Genomic DNA, 19,868 nt, shown 5'->3' on the forward strand with positions numbered 1-19,868 from the left:
CACAGGTTAAATTCAGGGTAACGACTGCAGACAGCGAGCCAGTCACATCCTTCCCTTACCAGCCACTTCTAGATGCTTGCTAGAATACTTCTTCAGAAGGGCTCCTAAAGTAGCAGCACACTTGATGACAGCCATGCTTTGTGGGCTGTACATGGCTTAAAATGGGTGAGCTAGAAAGCCACTCTGCCTTTCTACTTGGAAAAGCAGAGACATTCCTCTTAGACAGGAAGAGCAAGAGGAATTTGCATGTTCTGGAAGTTATTCCTGGGTTGTGCACAGCTTGGTATCCCCTGTCCTGTTACCATACTGAAAGGCTATTCCTATGCTAGAGTTCTGAGCCACACTTGAGCTGAAGAGAAGGACTGTGAGAGTGAGATGTCACTTCAACGACTTACAGTTCATCTAGCAGAGGCAACCATTCTACCTGCTAGAAACCAGTTCACCTTGCCTGGAGGTAGTCATTCATGTTACTTCCTTAAGGAGACCAGAGTGACAATAGATAACCAATTAAAACCAAATCTTTCACCTACCAAATACTATTGGAGTGGGTTCAGTTACTTGTTCCTCTTCTTTTCTTAGGCTTTCAGAAGCATCAAGTTTATCCACCTACGTTGAAGCGAACAGGAGATACATGAAGGCCTTGTCCAGGCATTGCACCACTGTGTGAGGCTTTTCATGGTCCCTCAGCTATCAGAAGTGTTCCTTTTATTAGTCCAAGCTGGAGACTGTGAAAGTCTGCATGCTGCCAGCAAACTGTGGTAAACCTGCCCTCCCAACTGCTTCAGGTTTATTGCAACTAACAGTAGCTGTCAAATGCAGCTGAGATAATAACTACCTTCCAGTGAAGCACTTTCGGGGGCCCTATTCTAGTCACTGTTAACTCTGTGACCCAGACAACAAGCCCATCAACTCACTATTCCAAAGCACCCTCTCAAATGAGCTTCATCTACACTTATCTGTTAGCCTGCAACCCCACTCTTACCTTCAGTGGGAGCACCCAGATATTTGCAGGTATTCCAGACCCATGAAGTTTGATCTCAGCTAGGACTATAGCCTAACCTGGGCTGTAGAGTACTGCCTCCACCTTATTAGCATTTGCATAAGCTCCTCTAGAAGAATCTCTAGAACCATCCTGGAGAGCAGTCCTGCAATATCAGCTTCATATAAGAATCTCTAGAACCATCCTGGAGAGCAGTCCTACAGTATCAGCTTCACATAAGAAGCTCTAGAACCATCCTGGAGAGCAGTCCTACAGTATCAGCTTCATACAGATCCCAGTGTCGTGCCAAATAAAGCTCTGCTCATGCAAAGTGCCACAGTAATGCAGGAGCCCTGCACACAGCTCTGAACTTGGGATGGGAGGAGTAATCCAAGAGGGAAACAGTGCCTGCCTTCTTCTCAGGGCTAGGAAGTTATGGTTTCCATAAGAGAACCGTTCAGACTGAAGACTACAAGGCATAAAAGTCACACAGCTTCACATCCCAACATGGGCAGTGCCCACATCCTGGGCAAGCCTACATTTAGTTGAGTGCTGCATTTCAGCTACTCCTCATCCTCTTTTCCAGCTGCTCTGAGCAGTGCTGCAGGAGAGATCACTGTTACAGAGATATTTTCTAGATGTAGTGTTTCCATTTCCTGGGCTTTTTGAAGTTCACAGCTCTTGAGTGGCAGTGAGGCTGTAACTGGTACAGTTATAGCTGTCAGGCCAGCAGCCCCTCAGGGTACCACAAATGCTGTCCGTATTCCTACGGATCAAAGCAACTGGGAGCTGCCAGTTTCACACTAGCACTGCTCTACTTAATACCTGGGATTCCCACTCTCCCCTGAGTTCGACTTCGCTCTTCACTGCCCCTAAGGCGTTAAGGGGCTTTGGAAGGTGCAGTCGCTCCCTCTGTTGGACAAACAGCACAGGTTTGCCGAGAGCAGGCATGCCGAGGAAAGCAAAAGAGCAGCTCTCCAGGAAGCCTAAACGTCTGTCTGCTTTCTCAAAGGTTTGCAAATGAGTGTCCTTGTGTCTGTGTGCCTGGTCCCTGCCGGGACAGACTATTCTGTGCTTTAACATCTTCTTATCCATAAAAGAAAGATCAACTCTTGAAGACAAACATGCCCTGCTGATGAACTAGTCTATTCTTTTCACAGGATCACAGGATGTTAGGGGTTGGAAGGGACCTCTAGAGAGCTTCAAGTCTATCCTCTACCAGGACAGGACCACTGAATCCAGCACAAGTGGCACAGAAACACATCCAGATGGATCTGGAAAGTTTCCAGAGAAGGAGACTCCACAACCTCTCTGGGCAGCCTCTGCCAGGCCCCTGGGACCCTTCCAGCCAAAAAGTTCTTCCTCACCTTGAGCTGCAACTTCCTGTGCTGCACTTTGCACCCAGTGCCCTTATCCTGTGCCAGGGCACAAGTGAGCAGAGGCTGTCCCTGTGTCTGCCTCCCGCCCTCAGCTAGTGACAGACATTGCTCAGGTCCCCTCTCAGCCTTCTCCTCTGCAGGCTAAGGAGCCCCAGGGCTCTCAGCTCTCCTCCTCAGGCAGTGCTGCAGGCCCTGCAGCATCCTTGCAGCCCTGCCCTGGCCTCTCCCCAGCAGATCCCTGTCCCTCCTGCCCTGGGGAGCCCAGCACTGGATTCCAGGTGTGTGCTCAGCAGGGCAGAGGGGCAGGAGAACGTCCATGGATCTGCTGCCCACCCTCTTCTGAGTGCCCTCCAGGAGCCCATTGGCCTTCTTGGCCAGTAGGACAAATTGGTACCCATGCAGCATTTATTGTGCCCCAGCCCTGCCAGGGCCTTGTCCCTAGGGCTGCTCTGCAGCAGTCACCTCCTGAGCTGCACTGCTGCAGCTTCTTCTCCCTGCCCAGCTGCAGGACTCTGCTCTTGTCCCTGTTGGACCTCATCAGGTTCCTCTGCCCAGCTCTCCACTCTGTTCTAGTTTTACTGAATGGCCTTGCAGCCTTCAGGTGTTTTAGCCAAGCCTCCCAGCTTCGTGTCCTCAACAAACTTGCTGAGCAGACTCTCCCCTCCATGGCGCTGCTGAAGGTGTTGAACATGGCTGGGCCCAGCACTGGTCCCTTCTTTTGTACTTCTGCAGTTAGTCACACGACAGTTTCAGACACAGACATTTACAAAGCCCATTCTCTAATTCCAGATCTTGCAGTTAATTCCACAAACTAAATTAGTTCCACTGTAAACCACTTCCACCATGCAGATTTTTTCCTTCTGGCAGGTTATCCCATTTAGTACATCTGAGCTCTTGTAAATCCAACCAGCAGCTCTAAACCCACAATTTCACACCTGAACCTCATGTGGCAAAGCTCAGATGAACTCTGTGCAGCAAGTTACTCCTCAGTGGAATTTGAGGAGGAGATGGCATTTAAAATCAGGGCGTTGTACCAACAGGCAAGAAGCTCAGAGCAGTTCATGCTGCTATGCCTGAACTCACTATGCCTGAAAGATTGCACACTGCAGGAATTTGCAGCTGAAGAAGAAATTTGCACTTAGAACACATCCTGCTACTGGGCAACTGCTTGTTTACATCTGAACAGCCCTCTGCTTGCCACAAGGTAGCTGTGATACAGCAAACAGGAGTCCAGACACGCAAGTCCTCCTCAATCCCTTGCTTCTGTTTTTCCCCTGAAGAGGAGCAGTCTGGTTGGATTTTCAAGTTGCTCGTGAATTAAGTTATCCTTTTAGCATTAGAAAGTGAACAGGAAACGAGTTAGAGCTAAATTACACTGCTCTTCTGGCAGAAGCTACAGCTAGATTTCCTGTAAAAGAAACCTAGGGTATTGAGGGACACAAATGAACACAAAGAGTTGGAAATCAGAGTGTCACCTTATAGAACAGCCCATCAACCTGCAAGAAAATTCAGAGGGGAACACTTAACATGAAGCAGTCACTTTAGGTTACTCATTGTAATGAAGCTCTTTACTCTGATGTCCTATGCAACCCTAAAGCCTTCTAAAGAAGGCTCTTTCCTTAGTATCTTGGAGCTGTTTGAGACAAGCATTTCAGGACCATGCACAATCAGAATGTCTCTTCTCTCTCAATGTGCTATCTGTTGGTAGCAGCACTGTACAGCCAGGCCATGCAGCTAAAGTTCTGGTTTCCATTTTTAGAACTGGCTACCAGTCTACTCCCACCTCTCTGTAACCAGAAAACAACACTTCTGTGTAGCTACACAGGCCACAGAATCACAGCATTGTCAGGGTTGGAAGGCACCTCAAGGATAGCCCAGTTCCAGCCCCTCTGCCATGGGCAGGGACACTTTTCACTAGATCAGGTTACCCAGAGCCACATCCAGCCTGGCCTTGAACTTTCAGGGATGAGGTTTCCACCACTTCCCTGGGGCAGCCTGTACCAGTGTCTCACCACCCTCATGGTGAAGAGCTTCTTCCCAGCATCTAATCTAAATCTATCCTCCTCTAGCTTGGGTCCTCACTAAGGACATCAGCTACAGAGCTGCTCCAAAAAGCACACAGCTGTTGCTGCACACTGTTAAAAGCAGAAGTTGAACTAGATTCAAGTTCCCAAGCAGCTACACCTAAATTTTGCTAGCTAGCCTAGTGATTAAACCCACAGAGCTCTCCATAGAATGTTTGAGAACTACTCCATCAATATTCCAAACACCTGCAAACAACACTAGTCACCCAGCTGACTGCAAGTCGGAGCTTTTCAGCCTGTGCAATACTCACTTTGGTAAGGTATTCTCTCATCACTTGGATGAAATAAGGCATTGCAAAGTCCATGATGTTATGCCTCCATGCAAGCTCAAGGACTACATCTGGGTGCAGCAAGTCGTAACACGTGAACAGGCAGGCTGCAAAGCACTCCTGCTTGCCTTCTTCCAGGAACCACTGAAGCAGCTTCTCTGCTAGCTCTGCATCTTTGGACTCTGCAGCATACTGCATAGCATCCTGCAGAGAAGAGCAATGGTTAGAATCAACCCTTGCCTGTCAGCATCTTGCTCTACACCTTATGTGCATGCTACTGCTGGCTAGAGAAGTGAGCTATTTGGCACAGCAGGAAGTCAGTCTTTGATAGCACCAGACATGTTCGGTAGGAGTCAAGCTACAGTACATAGACTCAGTTCTCTAACTTTGAGGCAACCCAGATCACAGTATCACAGGATGTTATGGATTGGAAGGGACCTCTGGAGAGCATTCAGTCCATCCTCTGCCAGAACAGGACCACCGAATCCAGCACAGGTGGCACAGGAACATGTCCAGATGGATCTGGAAAGTTTCCAGAGAAGGAGACTCCACAACCATTCTGGGCAGCCTGTGCCAGGCCTCTGGGAGCCTTCCAGCCAAGAAGCTCTTCCTCACCTTGAGCTGCAACTTCCTGCACTGCAGTCTGCACCCAGTGACCTTGTCCTGTGCCAGGGCGCAAGTGAGCAGAGGCTGTCTCTGTGCCTGCCTCCCTGCCCCCAGCCCTCAGCTAGTGGCAGACATTGCTCAGGTCCCCTCTCAGCCTTCTCCTTTGCAGACAAAGCAGCCCCAGGGCTCTCAGCCTCTCCTCCTCAGGCAGTGCTGCAGGCCCTGCAGCATCCTTGCAGCCCTCCCTTGGCCTCTCTCCAGCAGATCCCTGTCCCTCTTGCCCTGGGGAGCCCAGCACTTGTACTAACGTTATCCAACAGGCTTTCCTTAAGTACTTGAAGTGACCTGATGAGATTTTGTTCAGTTTTGTAACAGAGAAGATGAAACAGTCCCTCTGGCACCCTGCCTACCTCACCATTAGTCATTAAGGATTAGCCAGAGGAGATTGCTGCATCAACAGCTTGCCGTGTGGCAAGACAGGAGTGTTTGCCAGCTCTCCTACAGAACAGGCAAAAACTGCCCCATGTGAACACTCAGGCTGGAAGACCATAGCAGTGTAACCATGTTTCATCTGTACCTTTACAAGGGTATCAGTCCTCAGTTCTATAGAGGATGTTCTGTACTGACACAGAAGGCTGTACAGACACCATTGATAGAGATAGATAACATCATGCAGTTAGATTGAAGACATGTTTGGAACTGCAAACACTTCTGCTCCAAGAATCTTTCCTTAAGTTTGAAGGGAAAGGCTAAGACTAATTAGACCTCCTGATTTGAAACCAAGAAAACACATTGAGTATCCAGCAGATCATGAAGCACTGATCCAGTGCTTCACAGCTCAGACTTTAGAGTCACAGACTGCATCGGGTTGGAAGGGATCCCCCCAGAGGTCATCTCATCAGTTAGCAGGGACACCTCCAACTAGACAGGGCTGCTCAGAGCCCCATCGAGCTCTACCCTGAATGACTCCTGAGAGTCAGGGAGGAAGGCTGCATGACCTCACCTTATACAGGTGGTCTTTCTTGCACAGCTCCACGCTCTGTTTCCAGCGGTTGTTGCCCTTGTAGAGGTAGGCTGCGATGCGCCGGAACTCGATCAGTTCGTGCTTCTCCAGGCGCTGAGCCAGCGTTATGTTATCAAAGTTGTCGTAGGCATCAATGGAAGCTCTCAAACCCTGTTGGGGAGACAACTGTTACCTCACCTCCCATATGGTAGCAGGGGAGAAGCAGAGAAGTATTTAAGCACGGTGCAGCAGGCCTAGGTTCCGCCAGCTGGATGGTCACAGTTTGTCCACCATGTGTAATTTCATGCATCTCTCCAGAGAGTGGTTTTCCACAAAGCAAGGTGCTTGCTTTGTCAGACTGACTTCACTTGATAGAACAGAAAGGCTATCCTTAGAAGATACAAAGCATGACTTCCAATTACCAGCCAGTGAGCCAGAACCAAGTCTGCTCACAGAAGAGTCACCCAGCAGAGGACTCATCTGATAGCAACCTTCATGAAGCTGTTCTGAGCAGCACTGTGACAGTTGCTTTGTTTGCAAATCAGGGTCTCAAGACACCTGCAAACAGCCTAGTTCCACCCCCACTATCAGCACACTGCAGATGTTATCTTTTCCTCAAAGGAATCACTCTGTCAGCTGGGGAACAACCAAAGTATGGCCTTTTTTGCTGGAGAAAGAGGAACATCCCTCAGGCCCAGCAATCTGTTTTGTAGGGCTCACCTGGTAATCCTCCTCCTCTGTTAGAAGGTTGTTTAGAGCTTCATTGACTCCTTTGTTGTTGTGGTTCTGGACTGAACGCAGGTAAGGCTTTACTAGGAGCAGCTGATTAACCTGGAATGAAGATGCTTTCATTACAAGGATACCAATTCTGACACTTCACACTCCTGAAGCAAGTTCCCACTTGCTCATACAAGAGTTTGTGCTTACTACCATGTCAGGACCCCTCACACAAAGCATCTTGTATTTGCAGAAGTAAAGCAAGAGTCTCCTAGACCAGCTGTGCCAACTCTTCCAGCGCTTCCTGTATCAGGCCAGCACTGGGCTGCTTCTCAGTTCTTTGCACTGGAGGCAAAGCGACCCGACAGGTATCAACCCTTTATTCCACCTAGGGATGGAAGTGCCTTGAGCAAGAGAATTTCTTCTTTATCTACCATCTCCCCAACTCACCTTTGAGAAAAAATTGACTGTCCTGGTGTGATCCAGCCGTGGAGATAATACAAGCAGAAGATCATTGATCAGCAGAGGTTTGTAGTCTAAGTAGAACTGCAAGGCTTTGTAGTACAGCTCCACATTGGCCACCTGTATGGTTAGACCCCAGTTTAATACTTCAAACACAAATCAGCCTGAGGTGCTTCATTCAGTTCATTTAATTTAAAATTTACCTGAGTAAAAATATTAGTCTCCTTCTAGAGGCCAGGAGTGTTACACTCACATACAGAACTCCTGTTCAATCTTTTGAGTGCTTCTAAGAGAGCAAAGCCATCAGCTAACAGAGATAGTACAAACCAATTCTAACCCGTCCACAGTTGAGAGATAATCATAGAATCAACCAGGGTGGAAGAGACCTCCAAGATCATCCAGTCCAACCTATCACCCAGCTCTATCCAATCAACTAGACCATGATGAGTGCCTCATCCAGTCTTTAATGGGGAAACATTTTCCTCTGGAGTTCAATGGGAATGTCATAGAATCAGTCAGGGTTGGAAGGGACCACAAGGATCAGCCAGCTCCAAACCCCCTGCCATGGGCAGGGACACCCTACCCCAGATCAGGCTGGCCAGAGCCTCATCCAGCCTGGCTTTAAACACCTAGCAGTAACTTGTCCCCATCACCCCTTTTCTTCTCCCTTCATCCTCCTGGCACCAACCCTTTCTGCCCTGGTCCATGCCCCTAAGGTCTCCCTTAAGCCTCCTCTTCTGCAGGCTGCACAAACCCAGCTCTCAGCCCTTTCTCACATGGAGGTCCTCCAGTCCTTGGGTCACTCTCCTGGCTCAGGTAATCCACTACAAGAAATGTGATTATTTGCTGAACTCCTGAAGGCAGTAATGGCTGTAGCCTCAGCCAGTCTTCAAGCTGTTGCCTGGTAAGACCAATCATAAAGTGCTCAGTCTCAAATCTTGTCTAAGCTATTCAAAATTCACTGCTCTGTATTCAAGGAGGTGCCCGTCCCAGCTCTAACACTGAAACAGCTGGAAACATTTGCAGAGCCCTTTCAAGAACAGTTACAGCCTCAGACAGCAGCCAGCACAAAGCTATTAAGGAGGTTACGCCTCTTGCTTGTGACCTATGGTCCTCAGCAGTCTCCAAAAACATTCTGTGCTAGCTGCTGCCACTCAACAGAATGTGCAGCACAGCAGAAAACAAGGAGTATCAGATTACATTAATTCTTCTGCTAAACTGCTTGGAAGTTGTTTCAAGTGTAGCAGGAAAACTGAATAGTAGCTTAAGCAAGCTCATTTTCAAACAGCAGCTCTGTTGTGCATTTCTGCCACCGTTCTGGAAAGAGCTTTCAGCCCTCTGGTTCAGTTAACCAGTTACTTACCTTGGCAATTATGTCTTTAAACTGCCCTTCTTTCCAGGCATCAGTGGGATGATTCATCATAGTAATTATTGCATTGTCATACTCCTCATATTTGTCATAGAGGAATACAAGTTCTGCCCAGAGATGAGCCTGTTCTGCAGCTCTGAGCACCTGATAAAACAGAACAAAATCAGTTGGATTCACTGACTGCTTCCCACCTTCACTTGCAGTGGAGCTACCTTGCTGCATACCTTTGGAATATTAACTCTAGACCAGAAGAGCTCCAGATGTTCCCTCATTTTCTGAGGCTTGAATTTGGAGTACAAGATGGCAAGTTCAGTAAACATTCCCATGTGAGCACGCTCGAGGCCCAAAGCAGCTTCCAAAAGGGCAATCAGTTCCTCAAAGTAGCCACGATCCTGGATGTCAAGAAAATAAGGATTAACTGCAAATTCATGACCAACTGGCACTTCAAGCTTGCTAAAGTATTTGCTTCATTTCAGCATGCTTTGCTTTTCTCATCAGATGAGACTGCTTGGAAAGGGAAACCTCCACCCCTCTATTTACTGTAGAAAAAACAAGATGCACACAGCTATGAGGAAACGGAGATAGGAGAAGAATGAATTTAACAATCAGCCCCACACAGGTAACAGGTTTTCCCTGTGCCCACTTTGCCAGCAGATGCAAGTATATTGCATCTTGTAGGGCATTAACAGTGATCGAACCTGATAGTAACTGATCAGCTCCTCCAGTTCATCAGCATGGATGACTATGTGCAAGCCACAGATCTGCGCCAAGCGGAATTCTTTCCCGTCCACGCAGGCGAAGCACACCTGTGAGGGAAGTTAGCATACGGTCAGCAGAAGAATACTGCAGTGCTTCATGTCCTTATGGCAAAGGAAAAGATAATTAACAAAGCTTTACCAAATCTGAGGCATTTCCATAATGCTTGTTCTAGAAATTAAAGCCTCTACTGTTCATTTTGTTATCCTGGGCAAAAGGACAACTTCTAAAGCTACAGATGGGTTCTGTAGCCAGCCACAGTTAGCAAGCTACTGCCAGAGCTAAAGCAGCATGCTCAGAAGTAACAGTAGAGCACATTCTACATTGAAGACCACAAGCAATAGCTTCAAACTAGAGAAAAACAGATTTATATTGGATATTAGGAACAGGTTCTTTACCATTAAGGTAGTGGAACTCTGGAATGGGTTGCTTAGGGAGGTAGTTGAAGCCCCATCCCTGGAGATGTTCAAAGTGAGGCTTGGCAGGGCTCTGGGCAGCCTGATCTACTGGAGGATGTCCCTGCTGACTGCAGAGGGGGTTGGACTGAATGACCTTCAGAGGTTCCTTCCAACCCAGACCATTCTATGATTCTAGGCTAAGTTACCTCCTTCCAAGTCCTTGTGCTGTTGGCTTTGCGGCCACTGTCCACTGCTGCCTGGTACTCTCCCAGGTGCACCAAGGTAGAAGCCAGGCGAGCAAAGTTGGAGACGTTGTTGTAGAGAAGCTTCGCCGCTTCGTACATGCCCTCCTCGTAACAGCGGTCGCCAACCTGCATGAGGAGTTCAAGTCACACGAGGGTAATGGCAAGGATCAGGGGCCAGAGAAGCAGCAAGCCTCAGGTGGGAGCTGTGGATCAGGACATACCTGCTGTATGTGGGCATTATTAGGGCCACTAATGAACTCCTCCAGCTCCGACAGACGGTTAGTTTTTGCCAAAGCAAAAATGAGTTCTGTCTCTACATAAGACTCTCTGGCCTTCTTCCTGGCCATCTGTAAGAACTTGACTAGGTCCTCCCAGTTATCTTGAAGAGAGATTCAAGAGCCTCTGTTTAGTTGTTCTGTATCACTCATCTTGCCCCCACCGCCACTTTAGGAAGAGCTTTTACTAGCAGTCTCAAAACCATCTCCACGGTGGCACTAAGCCGTTTAAGGGACTCCCTGCTAGACACAAAGTCACCCCCATGTAAGGTTGAACTTCTTGCAACTGTTCCACAACCCAGCTGGCAAGCAACTCAGCCACATACAGCTAAATAAATCCATTATACTTGGTTGTATTTTAGATGATAACACTCCAAATTATCTCCAGAGGAAGGTCTATCTTTGGTGCAGCAACACAGACAAGCTTGTTGACAGGAATCTCACTAAACATTGACTCATCCTTTCCATGCACTGACTGCTCCCTTTTCCTCTGAAACACAATTCAGAAGTCTCATGAATCTCTGTGGCTTGAGGTAGATGAAATAACCTAGTTCATCTCCAGACAATTAAGTTTGAAGATGCTTTGCCTTACCATTTCTATTAGCTGCTTGAACAACTTCCATATAGGCAGAGGGATCATCTGCCTTTATATAGGAGTCAATGGCTTCTTTCACCAAGTCCTTCTGGAGCTGTGCTCTGGCTAGCTGGCTCCATACTGCAGGCTCATTGCATCTCTCTGCAAATTCATAAGCACGGTCTAAGTTGCCAATGTGCTCAATCAGCACCTGTTTGAAATTGAAGTTGCAAGTTACAAATGAAGCTTTGTCACATCGTCCTTTCTAACAACTCCTCAAGGGTAATGCTGTTCTGTGTAAGCAGCTGAAGCAAGTTGCTTTTAGAACAGCCATTCCTGTTTGGTGAAGTAGAGGCAGAGAAAATAAGATTCTTGCTGCTGCTGTGTCTCCTCTGCCTCACAGAAGCAACACCAGCCTAAAGATAATGCCTGGTATTGTCTGCTTTTCCTGCACCTTTCAAGCATGAGTCTCCAAGATAGTCACTCTGAACCAAATGCAGCACAAACTATTTAAGCCACAGCCAACACTTCTACACTGCTTTGACCAGGTCAGCTTCTGAGTGTTTGGCTGTATCATACAGGAACTACACTCTTCAGTCTCACTAACTTAAGTGATGATGATTCCTCGAGAGCCAATGCAACTGCAACCTTGCCATTCTCTGTTCCCAGCAGGCAGGAAGCACACCTCACCTGAATAGCTGAAGTATTAACATCAAATTTTCTGAATATAGCAAAGGCCTCTTCATACAGCTCATTACTGATGGCAATGTTGGCAATATCAGGGGCGTCGTAGTTGTCCAGCCGATTGATGTACTCCATCACACGAGTGCGGTCAGCCTTGATGGCAGTCAGGATCAGCAGGTTCTGGAGATTCCTGTGGTTAGCAGAAGATTATAAGCAGTGCATGGCAACACCTGCTTAAGTGACACACTGCACAGACAAGAAAATACAGCCACCACTTGCTGTCACTTGCAGCAACCTTTCAGGCCCAGATTGAGAAGCATTACTACTCACCATCAAAGAGAAACGGCTTACGAACAGCAGGGATCTCTTCTCTCAGCACCCCACTGCACACTGCATAGTGTGAGCTAGCTCTGTTCTAAATGCACAGAGCACTTGAAATTCTGCTTTTTCATCTGATTATACACATTTAAGTCCTGCAACCTAAAACATAGGCAATGAGTAGACTAAGCTTCTGGACAACGCTCTCCTCTTACCTGTGTTCACTGAATACAGAATTATCCAAGACAATTTTTTCCAATAACTCAATCAATTCATTAGGCAGGTCAGCAGTCATGAAAGCTTTCACAGTGACAGAAACCTCCTCAGGATCCTGTGTCTCTGATAAAGCTGTTTGAACAACCTGGATTTGAAGGCAGGAAAGCATTAAGTGTTTTCCACGAAGGAGAAATTTGCCAACCTATTCCACCGAGCTACAAATTCAGGCTTCAGAGCTGTATTTGGTCACAGGCAGTAAGAGCCAATTCTGTAGTGGACAGAGCTATTAACAGCAGACCTTGGGTCTGTATAGGAAGCAGATTCTCTAGAGGTAGGTCACTCCACAGGACAGAAACAGTACCTTGCTGGTAACTTAAATTTTCTAACCATAATGAGAAGAGTTCCTATCTGCCACTCAAACTCTTAGAAATTTCTGTGTGGCTTGGATGGAGCCTTCAGGGACTTTGTGGGTAAAGAATCACAGAATGTTAAGGGCTGGAAGGGACCTTGCAGGATGATCTAGTCCAATCCTCCTCCTAGAGCAGGATCACCTAGGGCAGGTCACACAGGAATGCATCCAGGTGGGTTTTGAGTATCTCCAGAGAAGGAGATGCCACAACTCCCCTGGGCAGCCTGTGCCAGTGTTCCATCACCCTCATGTTTCCATGGAACTTCCTATGCCTCAACTTCCACCCATTGCCCCTTGTCCTGTCACTGGGCATCACTTAGCAGAGCCTGACTCTCTCCTCTTGGCACTCACCCTTTACTAAACATTAGTGAGGCTTCTCCTCTCCAAGCTAAGGAGCCCCAGCTCCCTCAGGCTCTTCTCATATGGAAGACGTTCCGCTCCCTGAATCACTTTTGTGGCTCTGCACTGGGCTCTCTCAAGCTGCTCCCTGTCCTTCTTGAGCTCAGAAAGCTACTCTGATGCTCTGCTATGTTTCTGAGCCATCCTGAGGTCTCCTTGTGCTGGAAGTTGAGGCTTTGTGCTGTACCTGGTCGATAAGCTGCCGCCTGAAGGGGTTGTTTTCTTCTAGAACGTTTGCCCAGAGCTCAGGGTCCTTCCTGCGCACCAGATAGCGAGCCTCGCTCTTGAACAGAGAGTTCTCATTGCAGACCTGAGGGAGAAGTTACAAGCATTGGTGCTCGTGTTAGGGGTCAGTGCCACAAAACAGGTTTGGCTCGTTGGGTATCAGACAGTCTAGAAGACTGACTAGAACTAATTGCTGCCCAATGCTAAATGCCACAGACAAGTTCTTACCCAGCCTCTGATCTGGAATGCTCATGGAGAAGGTCTCCAGCAGGAATTCTATAGCTTCTCCAGGTTTTGCCTGACACACAAGTACTCTGACAGTGGCTTCATAGTAACTATTTGCTTCTGTTTGGAGTGAAGACCTGCAGAAGCTTGAAGAACTTCAGTTTTAAATCTAGAAAGGGAGCCATTTGCCTGGGCAGTATTAAGTAGTGAACTGAGGAATGGTGCTGGTGTTTAAGGCCAGAAACAGGTTGTGTGATTGGTGTCATTGGCTTTACACTAGAAGTGCTCAGAGCAGCAAGTGCCTTGGAGTCCCCTGTTAAAATGTTAAGGGTACAGAACAAATGTGAAATCTCTGTAGAAGTGCATCAAGGAAGAGTTATGAGTTGTGATCCTATTAGCATCATTAACTTCGATTTCCAACTAGAATAGAAACCTTCAGGCCTCTTCCATCTACAAAGAGGTCATGTTTTGTTAGCATCCAAATTAGCTCTTGGAACCTCAAGTATTTTGCTGTAGAGAAATTGGTAGTAGCACAATTTTATGTTGTACATTTCTTAGGTGAGGAGTTGAACCCTCTTTCTGTAAGGCAGAAGCCTCAAGAATAGTTTTCACAGATGAAAGATCTTTTCTCCATAACCAGAAACAGCTGTTCAGAACAGTTCAAGGCACCAAGTGGTACTGGCAGGCTTCCATGGTTAACCAGAACCTTAAAGCTTAGCCTAGCAAAGTTTCCTAACGAAACAGCTGAGAGCCACTTTCATAACCTGAAATAAAGGTGCCAACTGTAGGCAGTTATCTTTTTACAGCTACAGAGGAGGCACTACTTCAAAACACCAGCTGCTTTGGGTGGCAGAGCAGCAAGGTTAGATGACACCACCACACCGCAGCTGGCCTTGCCAGGGGGCAGTGCTTCCTTCCTCTGGAACAGTGCAAACCCAGCTAGTTCCTGCCTGTACACAGCTGACAGCCTTTGCATCTCCTAGCGTGGCAGAGCAGGTAGGTGGAGCAGGTTTTCCTTCTCAGCAGCTGCAGGCAGTACAATCTGAAACTGAGCTCTGGTGTTGTTTGAGACTAGGATGTGTTTGGAAAACTCTGGGAATTTCACTTGCCCTTGAACTTCTGAGGGAGGCTTAGGAATCAACATGTTTATGATAGCAGAGGAATGCTATCAGAGCAAGTCCTCGCAGTTTGACTGTCAACATTTATTTTCCTCATTCCTAGCTAAGTGTTGGAGCAACTCTAAGGGTCAGACACAACAAGGGAAAATTACAAGCCACGTTCTAGTTTCAGGGAAGTTTTTCTTCCTGCTGTAGAGTCAGACTAGATGATAACTTGTCCTCTCTGCTTATCAAGTGATCAAGGCTCAAAAAAGTATCACATCAGAAGTTTAACAATAATTCATTAGCTGAGCCCAATAAACAATTCAAATTGGAGCAGAGTCAGTGGATGAAAGACATGAACAGTACCTTAAAGCTGCAGAACTGCACATTTTGGTTCAGACACAGCATGAGAGTTCCTCATCAGGATAAAAATGACTGTTTCCATACAGAAGAATCCTGCCTACCTCAACTCCTAGGTGAGACTGCAAGAGAGGATTCTGCAAGCGTTAGGCCAACAGCCAGCTAGGCTTCCACTTCAGGCAGCAAGCAGCTCTGTAACATGCTTATGAATATAGTCTTGCTAACCTTTATGAGTTCCAGATCACATTGCCCCCTCTCATAAGCAACGCAGGCCAGATGGGGGTCCCTCTTCTCACAGTATTTGCCAACCACACGGCTGTCATAGTAAGGGTTCTCACGAAGGAAGCGCTCCGGATTGTTGTTGCTGTCGATGTAGATTTTGGCCAGGGCGTTATGAGTCGCAGGTTCTTCACAGCCTTCATGAATCCTTGATTCAAGCCATGGCAACAGCAACTTCAGCCTTTGAAGAAGGAAACATTTTAGGTTTACAAGTCAGGCTGAGCTAGGCTTGACAGCTGCCCGTTAACACCCAGTCCTCCCTTCAAGCAAGTCTGCTGGTCAGGCTTCAAAGCAGGTGGAGACCACACGGTTATTTTCAGTAGGTCTGCAATTTAACATCAGGGAAGGCTGCAGATGACACTAGTTTTGCAATGTTTCATTTCAACTCCTGTTCTATTAGCTCTTAGAATCATAGAATCAACCAGGTTGGAAGTGACCTCCAAGATCATCCAGTCCAACCTATCACCCAGCCCTAGCCAGTCAACCAGACCATGGCACTAAGTGCCTCATTCAGTCTTTTCTTGAAGACCCCCAGGGACGGTGCCTCCACCACCTCCCTGGGCAGCCCATTCCAATGCCAATCACTCTCTCTGTGAAGAACTTCTTCCCAATATCCAGCCTATACCTACCCTGGCACAACTTGAGACTGTGTCCCCTTGTTCTATTGCTGGTTGCCTGGGAGAAGAGGCCACCCCCCACCTGGCTACAATGCCCCTTCAGGTAGTTGTAGACAGTAATAAGATCACCCCTGAGCCTCCTCTTCTCCAGGCTAAACAGGCCCAGCTCCCTCAACCTCTCCTCATAGGATTTGTGCTCCAGGGCCCTCACCAGCTTTGTTGCCCTTCTCTGGACACCTTCCAGCACCTCAACATCTTTCTTGAATTGAGGGGCCCAGAACTGGACACAGTACTCAAGGTGTGGCCTGACCAGTGCTGAGTACAGGGAATGAATAACCTCCCTTGTCCTACTGGCCACACTGTTCCTGATGCAGGCCAGGATGCCATTGGCTCTCTTGGCCACCTGGGCACACTGCTGGCTCATCTTCAGCTTACTATCTATCAGTACCCCCAGGTCCCTTTCCTCCTGGCTGCTCTCCAGCCACTCAGTCCCCAGCCATTTGACACTTAAAGCCATTTGCTCACTTTACATGCCATTACCAACTGATCTTACAAGCTGCTGTGTGCCTATAACAAAACTGTCAAGACAGTTCTGTCCAGTTTTACTCCAAAGTCACACCCCATGGTTGGCTGTAGAAGTGTTCAAAAGCCATGGCTTTCATCATGCAGGGCTGTCAGGCATTCCTAGACTACCTAGATGATCAAGAGACTGATTAGCAAATTTAAGCTGCTTTTCTATAAAGAAAAATAAAACAACATTTGTGTTTCATCACTCAACAAAACTGCATCTGATTCAGTCTGGGTATAGCAGGGTCAGGGAAGCTCAACATTGCTGTCTACAGCCCTGTTTCCATTACCTATTTCTTTTTTCCACTTCAGCCACCAACTCATCTGTTGAGAATTGGCCTCTAACCACCATGATCAAGTTCTTAATGACATCTTCAGAACAGTCCACATCAAGAAGCCCTCCAACCACTGCTGGTATACGGCTAGGATTCACCTAGAATAAGCCACCATCAATAATATCAGTTATTAGAATAATTAATAGCCCACCCCCAGTCCTCTACATGGGGAAACAATAGTTAACAATTTTATCTGTGCTGCAGAGAGATGAATTTTGGGTCGCTAACACAGGAAAGGCTACACTTTGTAGTTGGCAATAGACAAAAGGCTTATTGAAGAGCACCTGCACTAGAAGTACAAGTATAAAGGACATTAGACATTCTGCTTCAGGATACTAAAAAGTCAAGGCCTTTCCAAGAAAGGAAAAAGAGCTTAAAACTGGATTCTCCTTACCTTCTGCACATAGATTTCTATATACTTCTGCAAGTTATTCCGGTATAAGTAGAGCACCAGGTCATGGACAAAGTCAAATCGATCACAGACAATGATCAGAGGCAGCTGGTCAGTCAGCTTTGCCTCCTGTATTTTGTGGGGTAAAAGAGACAAACAATCACTATTTGTTAGTGCTTTCAAAGCAGAGAAGTCTGACCAAGTTTCCCTAGCACTAGAAGTCACAATAGCTTCGTGTTTAAGGCACTGACTTCAAAAGCAAGGTACTCACTATGAATGCCACACAGCCAGTTCTCAGTGGAGCTTCAAGGTCAAGCTTTTCATGAACAAAGTGTCATGCTAGGTCTACCTCTCTAGCTTCAAACTCAAATCCCCTATCAATTCAGAAGATATTTGCTAGGACAAGAGCTTCATACAAAATGAAGTGGCACTAAAATCCCCTTTCACCAGTCTCAGAGCACACCAAGTGTTGAAGTACACATTTCAGTAACATCTTTCTAGCCAATATCCTTGGAAAAGCTCCTGCTGAATACTTCAGCATTGTCTTTTCTTCGTTGTCTACTGTTAGGTGATAACATTCACAAGTTCAGTACAAGTTACACCATACAAGCCATTTTAAAAGGAGTGGTGAATTTGGGCCTCTCTTCCCCCAGAGGTAGCCTCGAACAGGATCAGGTTCTTGTTCCAGCTATGTAGTAGAACACCCACAGCCATGCCAGCTAAACCTTGGGCTGGCATTTCCCTCCATGAGAAGGCTGTAAGCAGCCTTTTGCTGCTGAACAAAACTAGAGGGAGCTGCTAAGTCCCTTGGACAGAACACTTGCCTTCAGAAAATTCTTCACCCTCTCTGGGTTATAGCAGTTGCTTTCACGGCAAATCCTCTCCACTTCCTTTATCTGGCCAGTCTTGCAAGCTGCCTGGATGTACTTGAAGTGAACATCTGGATCCTGGCTGAAGTTTACAATGGAACCCAAGAAATAGAACAGCCCTAGAAACAATCATGTTTTTAAGATAGTTAGAAGGCCAAGTGATGCAAGCACAGACTGCAGCTTATGATTCAGCTCACCCCTGCTAAGTGAGCAGCTTTCATACAACTGCAGGAAAGAGCAGGATGACTTTTCCCCTCTTCCAGGTTTCATCTTTCTGATCTTCATTCAAGAGGGTTAAGGAACAACCTAGAACAAAGCTACCCCTAGAACTCACCGTCATGAGCTCATTGTTAAGCCATGTGGCAAGTACCTCCCCCAGAAAAGCTGCAACCCTTAATATTAGCTTCACTCAGGCAGCGCTTCCAAGGAAGCTGCTTCCCTCCACTACTGTACCTTCGTAGCTTTTGAAAGACTCAAAAAGCTCCACAAGAGACTGAGTCCCAAGCTGCTCATGGTATTTAGAAGCAACTTGCACACAGAGCTGTAGGTTCTGCCTGATGTTGGCTGACAGCATGGCACGCAAGCACTCCACAGAGTCTTCAACTGAGAGAGAGCCAAAGAAGTTCACGAGCCACTGCAAAGAGAAAGAAATTGCACTCAGCAGCTTCTACAGGATTTGACCAACTTCTAAGGGGTGGCAGCTAGCTAGATGTTGCATCCCAGCTAAAAAGAAACACACCATCATTACAACTGCCAAAATGCAGCTTGGAAGCAAGATCTGCAATGCCTCCCTGGGAAACTGAGGTTAGATTTAAGCCATCAAGGCTATGGATGTTTTAATCACTAACTAGACAGATGCTCTTGAATCTCAACTACATAGGCTGTGTTGGTACCTGCAAACCATCTTTGTGGCAGCTACAGAAGTGTAGAAGAGTATCTACTCAAGCTGTCACTTTCTTGCTGTGTGCAGCAGTCTTACCTCAGGATTCAGGAGGTGAGTGTGAACCACAGCACGTTTGATGTCGTAGAGATCCGTGTAGTGCTCCAGGGCTCGCTGGAGCAGGCCTGCCTTCTCACACAGCTGGGCAATGTGAGCACGATCATAGTGTGTAAACATCTGGTTCCCAAGAATGGCATCTGCAACCTAGGAGGTGACATTTCACAGAACCATAGTGTGTCAGGGGCTGGAAGGGACCTTGAAAGCTCATCTGGTCCAGCCCCCCTGCCAGAGCAGGATCACCTAGAGCAAACCACACAGGAACACATCCAGGAAGGTTTTGAATATCTCCAGAGAGGGAGACTCCACAACACCCCTGGGCAGCCTGTGCCAGGGCTCTGTCACCCTCACATGGGAAAGATTTTTTCCTCAGGTTCACATGGAACCTCCTATGCCTCAACTTCCACCCCCTGCCCCTTGTGCTGTCACTGAGCATCACTGAGAAGAGGCTGGCTCCAGCCTCCTGGCACTCACCCTGCACATCTTTACAAACACTAATCAGGTCACCCCTTAGTCTCCTCCTCTCCAAACTCCCAGCCCCAGCTCCCTCAGGCTCTCCTCAGAAGGAAGATGTTCAACTTCCTTAACCATCTTTGTGGCTCCGCACTGGACTCTCTCAAGCAGCTTCTGTCCTTCTTGAGCTGAGGGGCCCAGAACCGGACACAACACTCCAGATGAAGCCTCACCAGGGCAGAGTAGAGGGCAGGAGAACCTCCCTCGACCTACGAACCACAGCCCTTCTAATACACCCCAGAATGGCA

At 47.4% G+C, this 19,868-nt stretch overlaps 1 protein-coding gene across 2 annotated transcripts in view; it reads right to left on the reverse strand.

Annotated features, from left to right (window-relative positions):
* CLTCL1 (clathrin heavy chain like 1) overlaps positions 1-19,868 on the reverse strand; it is a 40,265-nt gene that overhangs the window by 1,784 nt on the left and 18,613 nt on the right. The window contains exons 12-32 of one of the 2 annotated variants that reach the window (XM_064168768.1): positions 19,090-19,254; positions 18,564-18,744; positions 18,066-18,229; positions 17,245-17,370; positions 16,806-16,948; positions 15,278-15,512; positions 13,330-13,452; positions 12,334-12,479; positions 11,807-11,990; positions 11,135-11,327; positions 10,489-10,646; positions 10,229-10,393; positions 9,567-9,674; positions 9,093-9,260; positions 8,863-9,012; positions 7,488-7,619; positions 7,041-7,151; positions 6,321-6,491; positions 4,694-4,915; positions 527-606; positions 60-145 (exon numbers count right to left, since the gene is read on the reverse strand). In XM_064168768.1, coding sequence (XP_064024838.1) covers positions 60-145; positions 527-606; positions 4,694-4,915; positions 6,321-6,491; positions 7,041-7,151; positions 7,488-7,619; positions 8,863-9,012; positions 9,093-9,260; positions 9,567-9,674; positions 10,229-10,393; positions 10,489-10,646; positions 11,135-11,327; positions 11,807-11,990; positions 12,334-12,479; positions 13,330-13,452; positions 15,278-15,512; positions 16,806-16,948; positions 17,245-17,370; positions 18,066-18,229; positions 18,564-18,744; positions 19,090-19,254 — 3,211 coding nt within the window. The remainder of the gene's footprint in view (positions 1-59; positions 146-526; positions 607-4,693; positions 4,916-6,320; positions 6,492-7,040; positions 7,152-7,487; positions 7,620-8,862; positions 9,013-9,092; positions 9,261-9,566; positions 9,675-10,228; positions 10,394-10,488; positions 10,647-11,134; positions 11,328-11,806; positions 11,991-12,333; positions 12,480-13,329; positions 13,453-15,277; positions 15,513-16,805; positions 16,949-17,244; positions 17,371-18,065; positions 18,230-18,563; positions 18,745-19,089; positions 19,255-19,868) is intronic. The other variant, XM_064168767.1, reaches the window with a different exon arrangement.

Source organism: Pogoniulus pusillus, chromosome 30, assembly GCF_015220805.1.
Source record: "Pogoniulus pusillus isolate bPogPus1 chromosome 30, bPogPus1.pri, whole genome shotgun sequence".
NCBI classification, from domain to species: Eukaryota; Metazoa; Chordata; class Aves; order Piciformes; family Lybiidae; genus Pogoniulus; species Pogoniulus pusillus.